Source organism: Salvelinus fontinalis, chromosome 23 (genome assembly GCF_029448725.1).
Source record: "Salvelinus fontinalis isolate EN_2023a chromosome 23, ASM2944872v1, whole genome shotgun sequence".
In the NCBI taxonomy this organism is placed as follows: Eukaryota; Metazoa; Chordata; class Actinopteri; order Salmoniformes; family Salmonidae; genus Salvelinus; species Salvelinus fontinalis.
Window position 1 is genome coordinate 4,205,824 of NC_074687.1, and position 14,314 is coordinate 4,220,137.

Sequence of the window (14,314 nt, forward strand, 5' to 3'; positions counted from 1 at the left end):
TGGAGCTAGAGGGAGAGATGGAGCTGGAGGGAGAGATGGAGGGAGGATGGTAGAGATGGAGGGATGATGGGAGAGATGGAGGGAGGATGGGAGAGATGGAGGGAGGATGGTAGAGATGGAGGGAGGATGGGAGAGATGGAGCTAGAGGGAGAGATGGAGGGAGGATGGGAGAGATGGAGCTAGAGGGAGAGATGGAGGGAGAGATTGTGCTAGAGGGAGAGATGGAGGGAGAGATGGAGCTAGAGGGAGAGATGGAGGGAGAGATGGAGCTAGAGGGAGAGATGGAGCTGGAGGGAGAGATGAAGGGAGAGATGGAGCTAGAGGGAGAGATGGAGCTAGAGGGAGAGATGGAGCTGGAGGGAGAGATGGAGGGAGAGATGGAGGGAGAGATGGAGGGAGAGATGGAGCTAGAGGGAGAGATGGAGCTGGAGGGAGAGATGAAGGGAGAGATGGAGCTAGAGGTAGGCTAGTTGAGAACAAGTTCTCATTTGCAACTGCGACCTGGCCAAGATAAAGCATAGCAGTGTGAACAGACAACAACACAGAGTTACACATGGAGTAAACAATAAACAAGTCAATAACATGGTAGAAAGAAGAGAATCTATATACAATGTGTGCAAAAGGCATGAGGTAGGCAATAAATCGAATAATTACAATTTAGCAGATTAACACTGGAGTGATAAATCATCAGATGATCATGTGCAAGAAGAGATACTGGTGTGCAAAAGAGCAGAAAAGTAAATAAATAAAAGCAGTATTGGGGTGAGGTAGGTAAATTGGGTGGGTAGTTTACAGATGGACTATGTACAGCTGCAGCGATCGGTTAGCTGCTCGGATAGCAGATTTTTAAAGTTGTTGAGGGAGATAAAAGTCTCCAACTTCAGAGATTTTTGCAATTCGTTCCAGTCGCAGGCAGCAGAGAACTGGAAGGAAAGGCGTCCAAATGAGGTTTTGGCTTTAGGGATGATCAGTGAGATACACCTGCTGGAGCGCGTGCTACGGGTGGGTGTAGCCATCGTGACCAGTGAACTGAGATAAGGCGGCACTTTACCTAGCATAGCCTTGTAGATGACCTGGAGCCAGTGGGTCTGACGACGAACATGTAGCGAGGGCCAGCCGACTAGGGCATACAGGTCGCAGTGGTGGGTCGTATAAGGTGCTTTAGTAACAAAACGGATGGCACTGTGATAAACTGCATCCAGTTTGCTGAGTAGAGTATTGGAAGCTATTTTGTAGATGACATCGCCGAAGTCGAGGATCGGTAGGATAGTCAGTTTTACTAGGGTAAGTTTGGCGGCGTGAGTGAAGGAGGCTTTGTTCCGGAATAGAAAGCCGACTCTAGATTTGATTTTGGATTGGAGATGTTTGATATGAGTCTGGAAGGAAAGTTTGCAGTCTAGCCAGACACCTAGGTACTTATTGTTGTCCACATATTCTAGGTCGGAACCGTCCAGGGTGGTGATGCTAGTCGGGCGTGCGGGTGCAGGCAGCGAACGGTTGAAAAGCATGCATTTGGTTTTACTAGCGTTTAATAGCAGTTGGAGGCCACGGAAGGAGTGTTGTATGGCATTGAAGCTCGTTTGGAGGTTAGATAGCACAGTGTCCAGGGAAGGGCCGGAAGTATACAGAATGGTGTCGTCTGCGTAGAGGTGGATCAGAGAATCGCCCGCAGCAAGAGCAACATCATTGATGTATACAGAGAAAAGAGTCGGCCCGAGAATTGAACCCTGTGGTACCCCCATAGAGACTGCCAGAGGACCGGACAACATGCCCTCCGATTTGACACACTGAACTCTGTCTGCAAAGTAGTTGGTGAACCAGGCAAGGCAGTCATTAGAAAAACCGAGGCTATTGAGTCTGCCGATAAGAATATGGTGATTGACAGAGTCGAAAGCCTTGGCCAGGTCGATGAAGACGGCTGCACAGTAATGTCTTTTATCGATGGCGGTTATGATATCGTTTAGTACCTTGAGCGTGGCTGAGGTGCACCCGTGACCGGCTCGGAAACCGGATTGCACAGCGGAGAAGGTACGGTGGGATTCGAGATGGTCAGTGATCTGTTTGTTGACTTGGCTTTCGAAGACCTTAGCTAGGCAGGGCAGGATGGATATAGGTCTGTAACAGTTTGGGTCCAGGGTGTCTCCCCCTTAGAAGCTTAGAAGAGGGGGATGGGATGACAGCGGCAGCTTTCCAATCCTTGGGGATCTCAGATGATACGAAGGAGAGGTTGAACAGGCTGGTAATAGGGGGTGCGACAATGGCGGCGGACAGTTTCAGAAATAGGGGGTCCAGATTGTCAAGCCCAGCTGATTTGTATGGGTCCAGGTTTTCCAGCTCTTTCAGAACATCTGCTGTCTGGATATGGGTAAAGGAGAAGCTGGGGAGGCTTGGGCGAGTAGCAGCGGGGGGGGGGGGGGGGGGGGGCTGTTGGCCAAGGTTGGAGTCGCCAGGTGGAAGGCATGGCCAGCCATTGAGAAATGTTAGTTGAAGTTTTCGATTATCACGGACTTATCAGTGGTGACCGTGTTATCTAGCCTCAGTGCAGTGGGCAGCTGGGAGGAGGTGCTCTTGTTTTCCATGGACTTTACAGTATCCCAGAACTTTTTGGAGTTAGAGCTACAGGATGCAAATTTCTGCTTGAAAAAGCTGGCCTTTGCTTTTCTGACTGACTGCGTGTATTGGTTCCTGACTTCCCTGAACAGTTGCATATCGCGGGGTCTCTTCGATGCTATTGCAGTTCGCCACAGGATGTTTTTGTGCTGGTCGAGGGCAGTCAGGTCTGGAGTGAACCAAGGGCTATATCTGTTCTTGGTTCTGCATTTTTTGAACGGAGCATGCTTGTCTAATATGGTGAGGAAGTAACTTTTAAAGAATGACCAGGCATCCTCAACTGACGGGATGAGGTCAATATCCTTCCAGGGTACCCGGGCCAGGTCGATTAGAAAGGCCTGCTCGCAGAAGTGTTTTAGGGAGCGTTTGACAGTGATGAGGGGTGGTCGTTTGACCGTGGACCCGTGGCGGATACAGGCAATGAGGCAGTGATCGCTGAGATCTTGATTGAAGACAGCAGAGGTGTATTTGGAGGGCAAGTTGGTCAGGATAATGTCTATTAGGGTGCCCATGTTTACGGATTTAGGGTTGTACCTGGTGGGTTCCTTGATGATTTGTGTGAGATTGAGGGCATCAAGCTTAGATTGTAGGACTGCCGGGGTGTTAAGCATATCCCAGAGGTGGAGATGGAGGGAGGTAGAGATGGAGGGAGGTAGAGATGGAGGGAGGTAGAGATGGGGGGAGGGAGGTAGAGTTGGAGGGAGGGAAAGGGTGAGAATGATGCACATTAACAGGGAGAAAATAAAACTACAGTAATCACATTGACTCCACAGGCCCAGTAACTCCAATCTATCAACTCCAGTCAACTACTTCTTCTTGTGCTCGCCTGCCACTTTCCACAGTACACAGTACACAGTACACAGTACCCTTGACAGTAGTTGACAGTAGTTTGTGAAGAGAGCTGTCTGTATGCTGCTGGGTTTTGTCCTAACTGCTGTGTTAGTGAGTTTTATTGATGGGCTTGGCAGGCAGTGTGACCCAGCTCCAGTATTTGGGGAAATGGGTTTTCCGCTTACTTTTTGGCATGTCTCCACGTATTTTAGCTTTGGCACTAACACCATGTCACACACAGGAATGATGTGCATACACACACACACACACACACACACTGACGACCTGTCTTTCTCTTGTCCCCCAGCCGTTTGAGCCCAGTGATCTGCTCCTAGGACTGAACTTCTCCAAGATACTCAGCAGTCTGGTGGCTCTGAACAAAGTGACTGCAGGTTAGTCTAAAGGTGTGTGTGTGTGTGTGTGTGTGTGTGTGTGTGTGTGTGTGTGTGTGTGTGTGTGTGTGTGTGTGTGTGTGTGTGTGTGTGTGTGTGTGTGTGTGTGTGTGTGTGTGTGTGTGTGTAACTGCTCTATTCGTTATCCCTAGACATTGGAGTGGGCAGTGACAGTGTCTGCGCCCGTCACTCGGCGGCCCATCGGATCAAGTCGTTTGAGTCTCTGGCCTCCCAGTCATCATTGGGCCGTTCCTCCAAGCTGCTTCAGAACCGCAGCCTGGTGAGACACGCATACACCACACACAGACACACACAAGCACACACACACACACACACACACACACACACACACACACACACACACACACACACACACACACACACACACACACACACACACACACACACACACACACACACACACACACCGGCCTTAGTTCCCAACTTCTAAAAGGTATGTATCTTTGTCAAATGGAGATTATGTGGGCTTGTCTTCAGGATTCAGGCCCTTCTTCAGCCCTTACTGAAGCTTCAGGATTCAGGCCCTTCTTCAGCCCTTACTGAAGCTTCAGGATTCAGGCCCTTCTTCAGCCCTTACTGAAGCTTCAGGATTCAGGCCCTTCTTCAGCCCTTACTGAAGCTTCAGGATTCAGGCCCTTCTTCAGCCCTTACTGAAGCTTCAGGATTCAGGCCCCTCTTCAGCCCTTACTGAAGCTTCAGGATTCAGGCCCTTCTTCAGCCCTTACTGAAGCTTCAGGATTCAGGCCCTTCTTCAGCCCTTACTGAAGCTTCAGGATTCAGGCCCTTCTTCAGCCTTTACTGAAGCTTCAGGATTCAGGCCCTTCTTCAGCCCTTACTGAAGCTTCAGGATTCAGGCCCTTCTTCAGCCCTTACTGAAACTTCAGGATTCAGGCCCTTCTTCAGCCCCTAATGAAGCTTCAGGATTCAGGCCCTTCTTCAGCCCTTACTGAAGCTTCAGGATTCAGGCCCTTCTTCAGCCCTTACTGAAGCTTCAGGATTCAGGCCCTTCTTCAGCCCTTACTGAAGCTTCAGGATTCAGTCCCTTCTTCAGCCCTTAGTGAAGCTTCAGGATTCAGGCCCTTCTTCAGCCCTTACTGAAGCTTCGACCCACCCTTTCTAACTCTCTCCTCCCCTCTATCCCCCTCCTCCCTCCCTACCTCTTCCTCCCCTCTCTACCCCTCTCTACCCCTCCTCCCCTCTCTACCCCTCTCCCCTCCTCCCCTCTCTACCCCTCTCCCCTCCTCCCCTCTCTACCCCTCTCCCCTCCTCCCCTCTCTACCCCTCTGCTCCGCTCCCTACCTCCCCTATAGGACATGTCTGAGGGCAGCCGGACACAGCTATTGGTCAAGGCTCGCTTCAACTTTGAGCAGACCAATGAGGACGAGCTGTCCTTCAACAAGAGTGATGTCATCAACGTGACACGCCAGGAGGAGGGCGGCTGGTGGGAGGGGAACCTCAACGGCAAGACCGGATGGTTCCCTAGCAACTATGTCCGTGAGATTAAAGGCTGTGGTAGGTGTCCCGTCTGTATTTCTGCAACTGGATCTCACATAGTATCAGAAACAAAAGGATGGTGTCTGATGTGGAGGGATAACTCATTTCTCCCTTTCTCTCTCTCTCTACTCTCTTTCTTTCTCCCCCTCTCCCTCTCAGACAAACAAGTGTCTCCCAAATCTGGGACCCTGAAGAGTCCCCCAAAAGGCTTTGACACTACAGCCATCAGCAAGACCTACTACAACCTGGTACGACCTGATCATCATGTCTCTCTTTCCTTCTGGCTCGATGGACATTACTCTTAATGCTGTAGCTTGACCTAGTTCTCTGTATGTGTGTGTTTCCCTGACATTAATCTGTCCATGCTCTGGGTTATGGAGATGAAAGAACACGGAAATACATACTATACTAGACAGAGAGGGAGTCTATACACAACACCTCTCTATTTCTCCTCTGTACACTACACCTCTCTATTTCTCCTCTGTACACTACACCTCTCTATTTCTCCTCTGTACACTACACCTCTCTATTTCTCCTCTGTACACTACACCTCTCTATTTCTCCTCTGTACACTACACCTCTCTATTTCTCCTCTGTTCACAACACCTCTTTATTTATCCTCTGTTCACAACACCTCTCTATTTCTCCTCTGTACACTACACCTCTCTATTTCTCCTCTGTTCACAACACCTCTCTATTTCTCCTCTGTACACAACACTTCTCTATTTCTCCTCTGTTCACAACACCTCTCTATTTCTCCTCTGTACACTACACCTCTCTATTTCTCCTCTGTACACTACACCTCTCTATTTCTCCTCTGTTCACAACACCTCTCTATTTCTCCTCTGTACACAACACCTCTCTATTTCTCCTCTGTTCACAACACCTCTCTATTTATCCTCTGTACACTACACCTCTCTATTTCTCCTCTGTTCACAACACCTCTCTATTTCTCCTCTGTACACTACACCTCTCTATTTCTCCTCTGTACACTACACCTCTCTATTTCTCCTCTGTACACAACACCTCTCTATTTCTCCTCTGTACACTACACCTCTCTATTTCTCCTCTGTACACTACACCTCTCTATTTCTCCTCTGTACACAACACCTCTCTATTTCTCCTCTGTTCACTACATCTCTCTATTTCTCCTCTGTTCACAACACCTCTCTATTTCTCCTCTGTACACTACACCTCTCTATTTCTCATCTGTTCACTACACCTCTCTATTTCTCCTCTGTTCACTACACCTCTCTATTTCTCCTCTGTATACTACACCTCTCTATTTCTCCTCTGTTCACTACACCTCTCTATTTCTCCTCTGTTCACAACACCTCTCTATTTCTCCTCTGTTCACAACACCTCTCTATTTCTCCTCTGTTCACAACACCTCTCTATTTCTCCTCTGTACACTACACCTCTCTATTTCTCCTCTGTTCACTACACCTCTCTATTTCTCCTCTGTACGCAACACCACTCTATTTCTCCTCTGTACACTACACCTCTCTATTTCTCCTCTGTTCACTACACCTCTCTATTTCTCCTCTGTACACTACACCTCTCTATTTCTCCTCTGTACACAACACCTCTCTATTTCTCCTCTGTACACTACACCTCTCTATTTCTCCTCTGTTCACAACACCTCTCTATTTCTCCTCTGTTCACAACACCTCTCTATTTATCCTCTGTACACAACACCTCTCTATTTCTCCTCTGTACACTACACCTCTCTATTTCTCCTCTGTACACAACACCTCTCTATTTCTCCTCTGTACACAACACCTCTCTATTTCTCCTCTGTACACTACACCTCTCTATTTCTCCTCTGTACACAACACCTCTCTATTTCTCCTCTGTACACTACACCTCTCTATTTCTCCTCTGTACACAACACCTCTCTATTTCTCCTCTGTACACTACACCTCTCTATTTCTCCTCTGTACACAACACCTCTCTATTTCTCCTCTGTACACAACACCTCTCTATTTCTCCTCTGTACACTACACCTCTCTATTTCTCCTCTGTACACAACACCTCTCTATTTCTCCTCTGTACACAACACCTCTCTATTTCTCCTCTGTACACAACACCTCTCTATTTCTCCTCTGTACACAACACCTCTCTATTTCTCCTCTGTACACTACACCTCTCTATTTCTCCTCTGTACACAACACCTCTCTATTTCTCCTCTGTACACTACACCTCTCTATTTCTCCTCTGTACACAACACCTCTCTATTTCTCCTCTGTACACTACACCTCTCTATTTCTCCTCTGTACACAACACCTCTCTATTTCTCCTCTGTACACAACACCTCTCTATTTCTCCTCTGTACACTACACCTCTCTATTTCTCCTCTGTACACAACACCTCTCTATTTCTCCTCTGTACACTACACCTCTCTATTTCTCCTCTGTACACAACACCTCTCTATTTCTCCTCTGTACACTACACCTCTCTATTTCTCCTCTGTACACAGCACCTCTCTATTTCTCCTCTGTACACTACACCTCTCTATTTCTCCTCTGTACACAACACCTCTCTATTTCTCCTCTGTACACTACACCTCTCTATTTCTCCTCTGTACACAACACCTCTCTATTTCTCCTCTGTACACAACACCTCTCTATTTCTCCTCTGTACACTACACCTCTCTATTTCTCCTCTGTACACAACACCTCTCTATTTCTCCTCTGTACACAACACCTCTCTATTTCTCCTCTGTACACAACACCTCTCTATTTCTCCTCTGTTCACTACACCTCTCTATTTCTCCTCTGTACACTACACCTCTCTATTTCTCCTCTGTACACAACACCTCTCTATTTCTCCTCTGTACACAACACCTCTCTATTTCTCCTCTGTTCACGACACCTCTCTATTTCTCCTCTGTTCACTACACCTCTCTATTTCTCCTCTGTACACAACACCTCTCACAACACCTGTCTAGTCCTGGAGTATCTCCCTGTCAGAGAGACCTGTCTAGTCCTGGAGTATCTCCCTGACCTGTATAGTCCTGGAGTAACTCCCTGACCTGTCTAGTCCTGGAGTATCTCCCTGACCTGTATAGTCCTGGAGTAACTCCCTGACCTGTCTAGTCCTGGAGTAACTTCCTGACCTGTATAGTGCTGGAGTATCTCCCTGACCTGTCTAGTCCTGGAGTATCTCCCTGTCAGAGAGACCTGTCTAGTCCTGGAGTATCTCCCTGACCTGTCTAGTCCTGGAGTATCTCCCTGTCAGAGAGACCTGTCTAGTCCTGGAGTATCTCCCTGTCAGAGAGACCTGTCTAGTGCTGGAGTATCTCCCTGTCAGAGAGACCTGTCTAGTCCTGGAGTATCTCCCTGTCAGAGAGACCTGTCTAGTCCTGGAGTATCTCCCTGTCAGAGAGACCTGTCTAGTCCAGGAGTATCTCCCTGTCAGAGAGACCTGTCTAGTCCTGGAGTATCTCCCTGACCTGTCTAGTCCTGGAGTATCTCCCTGTCAGAGAGACCTGTCTAGTCCTGGAGTATCTCCCTGTCAGAGAGACCTGTCTAGTCCTGGAGTATCTCCCTGTCAGAGAGACCTGTCTAGTCCTGGAGTATCTCCCTGTCAGAGAGACCTGTCTAGTCCTGGAGTATCTCCCTGTCAGAGAGACCTGTCTAGTCCTGGAGTATCTCCCTGTCAGAGAGACCTGTCTAGTCCTGGAGTATCTCCCTGTCAGAGATACTGTTTAGAGGCCCTGGGCCAATGGGAGGACAAGGGTGAGGGGTTAGGAGTCAGAGGGAGTGAAAGTGTTCAGAGTTACAAAGACACTCTGTCTCTCTCTCTCTTTCTCCACCAGGTGCTGCAGAACATTCTAGAAACAGAGACAGAATATTCCAAGGACCTCCAGAGCCTTCTGACTAACTACCTGCGATCTCTCCAGAGCACAGAGAAGTAAGGTCCACTAGTAGTACTGTAGTCAACCAACCTTACTATGTCTGTCTGTCTATGATGACATATGGACACTGGTTGGATTGGATCTACTGGCCTCATTCCAAAACTCCTGCTCTCTCTCCCCTCTGCCCCCTCCCCTCCTCCTCTCCCCCTCTCCTCCTCCTCTCCTCCTCTCCTTTCCCCCTCTCATCCTCCTTTCCCCCTGCCCTTTCCCCCTCTCCTCCTCCTTTCCCCCTCTCTTTTCCCCCTCTCCTCCTCCTTTCCCCCTCTCTTTTCCCCCTCTCCTCCTCCTCTTCCCCTCTCTTTTCCCCCTCTCCTCCTCCTCTTCCCCTCTCCTTTCCCCCTCTCATCCTCCTTTCCCCCTGTCCTTTCCCCCTCTCCTCCTCCTTTCCCCCTCTCTTTTCCCCCTCTCCTCCTCCTTTCCCCCTCTCTTTTCCCCCTCTCCTCCTCCTTTCCCCCTCTCTTTTCCCCCTCTCCTCCTCCTTTCCCCCTCTCTTTTCCCCCTCTCCTCCTCCTCTTCCCCTCTCCTTTCCCCCTCTCCTCCTCCTTTCCCCCTCTCCTTTCCCCCTCTCATCCTCCTTTCCCCCTCTCCTTTCCCCCTCTCCTCCTCCTTTCCCCCTCTATTTTCCCCGTCTCCTCCTCCTCTCCCCCTCTCTTTTCCCCCTCTCATCCTCCTCTCCCCCTCTCCTATTCATCTCTCCTCTCCCCTCCCCTCTCCTCTCTCTCCAGACTGAGCAGTACAGATGTGTATCTGATCCTCTCTCTCCAGACTGAGCAGTACAGATGTGTATCTGATCCTCTCTCTCCAGACTGAGCAGTACAGATGTGTATCTGATCCTCTCTCTCCAGACTGAGCAGTACAGATGTGTATCTGATCCTCTCTCTCCAGACTGAGCAGTACAGATGTGTATCTGATCCTCTCTCTCCAGACTGAGCAGTACAGATGTGTATCTGATCCTCTCTCTCCAGACTGAGCAGTACAGATGTGTATCTGATCCTCTCTCTCCAGACTGAGCAGTACAGATGTGTATCTGATCCTCTCTCTCCAGACTGAGCAGTACAGATGTGTATCTGATCCTCTCTCTCCAGACTGAGCAGTACAGATGTGTATCTGATCCTCTCTCTCCAGACTGAGCAGTACAGATGTGTATCTGATCCTCTCTCTCCAGACTGAGCAGTACAGATGTGTATCTGATCCTGGGGAACCTGGAGGAGATCAGCACCTTCCAGCAGATGCTCGTCCAATCACTGGAGGAGTGCACCAAGTAAGTCCTGCCCCCTCACATACCTTTCCACCAATCAGCATCACAGGGATCAGAGAAAGAGCCTGTCACTGCTGGTCTAATCCAATCAGACCTGTCCTGCTGCTACTTGGGAAATTTCAAGTTTCCCTTTGAGGTAAATAAAGGATATAGGGACATCCAGTGGTCAGTTGTGGTACTACAGTGGTCCTTAATTCAGTCAGCTTGTCATACATACATCTTGTGTGTGTTTTCCCATGTGCAGACTTCCGGAGAGCCAGCAGAAGGTAGGGAGCTTCTTCCTGAACCTCATGCCCCAGATGAAGGCTCTCTATATGGGTTACTGCTCCAACCACCCCTCGGCAGTCAACGTGCTCACCCAGCACAGGTAACCTAGACCCTATGCAGCATGAACCTGATGTTATAGCATCCCTACAATATAACAAGGATGTATTGTTACACAAGCAGCTAGTGTAGAGGCTATAATTAGACCTGTCAATTCAATTATCCCCCCTCTCTCTCCTCCCCCCCTCTCTCCTCTCCCCCTCTCTCTCTCTCATCTCCCCCTCTCTCTCTCATCTCCCCCTCTCTCTCTCCTGCCCCCTCTCTCTCCTGCCCCCCTCTCTCCTCTCCCCCTCTCTCTCTCTCATCTCCCCCTCTCTCTCTCTCTCCTCTCCTCCTCTCTCTCTCCTGTCCCCCTCTCTCTTTCCTCTCCCCCTCTCTCTCCTGCCCCCCCTCTCTCCTCTCCCCCTCTCTCTCTCATCTCCCCCTCTCTCTCCTCTCCTCCTCTCTCTCTCTCCTGTCCCCCCCTCTCTCTCCTCTCCCTCTCTCTCCTCTCCCCCTCTCTCTCTCCTCTCTCTCCTCTCCCCTCTCTCTCCGCTCCCCCCTCTCTCTCCTCTCCCCTCTCTCTCTCTGCTCCCCCCTCTCTCTCCACCCCTCTCTCTCTCCTCTCCCCCTCTCTCTCCTCTCCCCCTCTCTCTCTCCTCTCCCTCTCTTTCTCCTCTCCCCCTCTCTCTCTCTCTCCTCTCTCTCTCCCCCTCTCTCTCCGCTCCCCCCTCTCTCTCCTCTCCCCTCTCTCTCTCTGCTCCCCCTCTCTCTCCTCCCCTCTCTCTCTCCTCTCCCCCTCTCTCTCCTCTCCCCCTCTCTCTCTCCTCTCCCCCCTCTCTCTCCTCTCCTCACTCTCTCCTCTCCCCCTCTCTCTCTCCTGCCCCCCTCTCTCGCTCCTCTCCCCCTCTCTCTCTCCTCTCCCCCTCTCTCGCCTCTCCCCCTCTCTCTCTCTCCCCTCTCTCTCCTCTCCCCTATCTCTCTCCGCTCCCCCCTCTCTCTCCTCTCCCCTCTCTCTCTCCGCTCCCCCCTCTCTCTCCTCGCCCCTCTCTCTCTCCTCTCCCCCCTCTCTCTCTCCTGCCCCCCCTCCTCTCCCCCTCTCTCTCCTGCCCCCCTCTCTCTCCTCTTCCCCCTCTCTCTCTCCTCTTCCCTCTCTCTCCTGCCCCCCTCTCTCTCCTCTCCCCCCTCTCTCTCCTGCCCCCCCTCTCTCCCCTCTTCCCCCTCTCTCTCTCCTCTCCCCCCTCTCTCTCTCCTCTCTCCCCCTCTCTCTCCTCTCCCCCTTTCTCCTCTCCCCCTCTCTCTCCTGCCCCCCCCTTTCTCTCTCTCTCTTGCTCTCTCTCTCCAGTGAGGAGCTGGGGGAGTTTATGGAGGGGAAGGGAGCCAGTAGTCCAGGTATCCTGACCCTGACCACAGGTCTCAGTAAACCCTTCATGAGGCTGGACACATACCCCACACTAACGAAGGAACTGGAGAGACACATGGAGGTGTGTGTGTGTGTGACACGTGTAGGTGTGTGTTCGTAATAGAATGACCTCAATCACTGATGAGGTGTGTGTGTGTGTGTGTGTGTGTGTGTGTGTGCGTGTGCGTGTGCGTGTGCGTGTGCGTGTGCGTGTGCGTGTGCGTGTGTGTGTGTGTGTGTGTGCGTGTGTGTGTGTATAACTGTAGGAGAGTCACCCCGACCGGCCAGACATCCAGAAGTGTATGACAACATTCAACAGTCTTTCGGTGAGTCACACACACACCAACATGGCCTCTTGTTTCCATGGTTACTTCATTAGCAGTGTCATGAGTCATGAGTCAACATATTATACTGTAATATCAGGATGTATCACTTGTACACACACAGTCATTATGTATCTATGGATGCACATTGTTACATTGTTTCTGTGGTCATGGTGCTGATGCTGTTCCAATGGCAACCCGTGGTGTGGGGCTGATGGGGTTTCCGTGGCGACAGGCCCAGTGCCAGGAGGTGAGGAAGAGGAAGGAGCTGGAGCTGCAGATAGTGACTGAGTCCATCAGGCTGTGGGAGGGAGAGGACATCAGAACACTAGGCTCCGTTCTCTACATGAGTCAGGCTCTGGTTAACAGCCCTGGAGCAGAGGTCAGAGGAAAACCTAACAACAACCTCACAGTAACATTAGAATAATAACTGTTGTTTTCCTGATGAGGAAACACTGTTAACAGTGGCTTCTCTCTCTTACCTCTCTCTCTTACCTCTCTCTCTCTTCTCTTACCTCTCTCTCTTACCTCTCTCTCTCTTCTCTTACCTCTCTCTCTCTTACCTCTCTCTCTCTTCTCTTACCTCTCTCTCTCTTACCTCTCTCTCTTACCTCTCTCTCTCTTCTCTTACCTCTCTCTCTCTTACCTCTCTCTCTCTTCTCTTACCTCTCTCTCTTACCTCTCTCTCTTACCTCTCTCTCTTACCTCTCTCTCTCTTCTCTTACCTCTCTCTCTCTTTCCTCTCTCTCTTACCTCGCTCTCTCTTCTCTTACCTCTCTCTCTTACCTCTCTCTCTCTTCTCTTACCTCTCTCTCTCTTACCTCTCTCTCTCTCTCTTCTCTCTCTCTTCTCTCTCTCTTCTCTTACCTCTCTCTCTTACCTCTCTCTCTTCTCTTACCTCTCTCACTTACCTCTCTCTCTCTCTTCTCTTACCTCTCTCTCTCTCTTACCTCTCTCTCTCTTCTCTTACCTCTCTCTCTCTTACCTCTCTCTCTCTCTCTTCTCTCTCTCTTCTCTTACGTCTCTCTCTTCTCTTACCTCTCTCTCTCTCTTCTCTTACCTCTCTCACTTACCTCTCTCTCTCTTCTCTTACCTCTCTCTCTCTCTCTTCTCTCTCTCTTCTCTTACCTCTCTCTCTCTTCTCTTACCTCTATCTCTCTTCTCTTACCTCTCTCTCTCTTACCCCTCTCTCTCTCTCCTCTCTCTCTTCTCTTACCTCTCTCACTTACCTCTCTCTCTTCTCTTACCTCTCTCTCTCTTACCTCTCTCTCTCTCTCTTCTCTCTCTCTTCTCTTACCTCTCTCTCTCTTCTCTTACCTCTCTCTCTCTTTTCTTACCTCTCTCTCACCTCTCTCTCTCTCTTCTCTCTCTCTTCTCTTACCTCTCTCTCTCTTCTCTTACCTCTCTCTCTCTTTTCTTACCTCTCTCTCTCTTACCTCTCTCTCTCTTTTCTTACCTCTCTCTCACCTCTCTCTCTCTCTCTTCTCTCTCTCTTCTCTTACCTCTCTCTCTCTTCTCTTACCTCTCTCTCTCTTTTCTTACCTCTCTCTCTCTTACCTCTCTCTTTCTTCTCTTACCTCTCTCTCTCTTCTCTTACCTCTCTCTCTCTTCTCTTACCTGTCTCTCTCTTCTCTTACCTCTCTCTCTCTTCTCTTACCTCTCTCTCTCTTCTCTTTCCTCTCTCTCTCTTCTCTTACCTCTTTCTCTTCTCTCTCTCTTCTCTTACCTCTCTCTCTCTTCTCTTACCCCTCTCTTCTCTTA

General features: G+C 49.9%; 1 protein-coding gene across 5 annotated transcripts in view; it reads left to right on the forward strand.

The window, feature by feature from the left end:
* Positions 1-14,314, forward strand: part of LOC129820740 (rho guanine nucleotide exchange factor 7-like) — a 59,001-nt gene that overhangs the window by 10,767 nt on the left and 33,920 nt on the right. For all 5 annotated transcript variants that reach the window (XR_008754232.1, XM_055877658.1, XM_055877656.1 and 2 more), the window contains exons 3-12: positions 3,749-3,833; positions 3,986-4,113; positions 5,165-5,366; positions 5,508-5,596; positions 9,169-9,263; positions 10,433-10,528; positions 10,770-10,892; positions 12,174-12,312; positions 12,497-12,556; positions 12,789-12,935. Coding sequence is in view for 4 of the 5 variants with exons in the window: in XM_055877658.1 (XP_055733633.1) it covers positions 3,749-3,833; positions 3,986-4,113; positions 5,165-5,366; positions 5,508-5,596; positions 9,169-9,263; positions 10,433-10,528; positions 10,770-10,892; positions 12,174-12,312; positions 12,497-12,556; positions 12,789-12,935 (1,164 nt within the window). In the remaining variant the exon portion in view is untranslated. The remainder of the gene's footprint in view (positions 1-3,748; positions 3,834-3,985; positions 4,114-5,164; positions 5,367-5,507; positions 5,597-9,168; positions 9,264-10,432; positions 10,529-10,769; positions 10,893-12,173; positions 12,313-12,496; positions 12,557-12,788; positions 12,936-14,314) is intronic.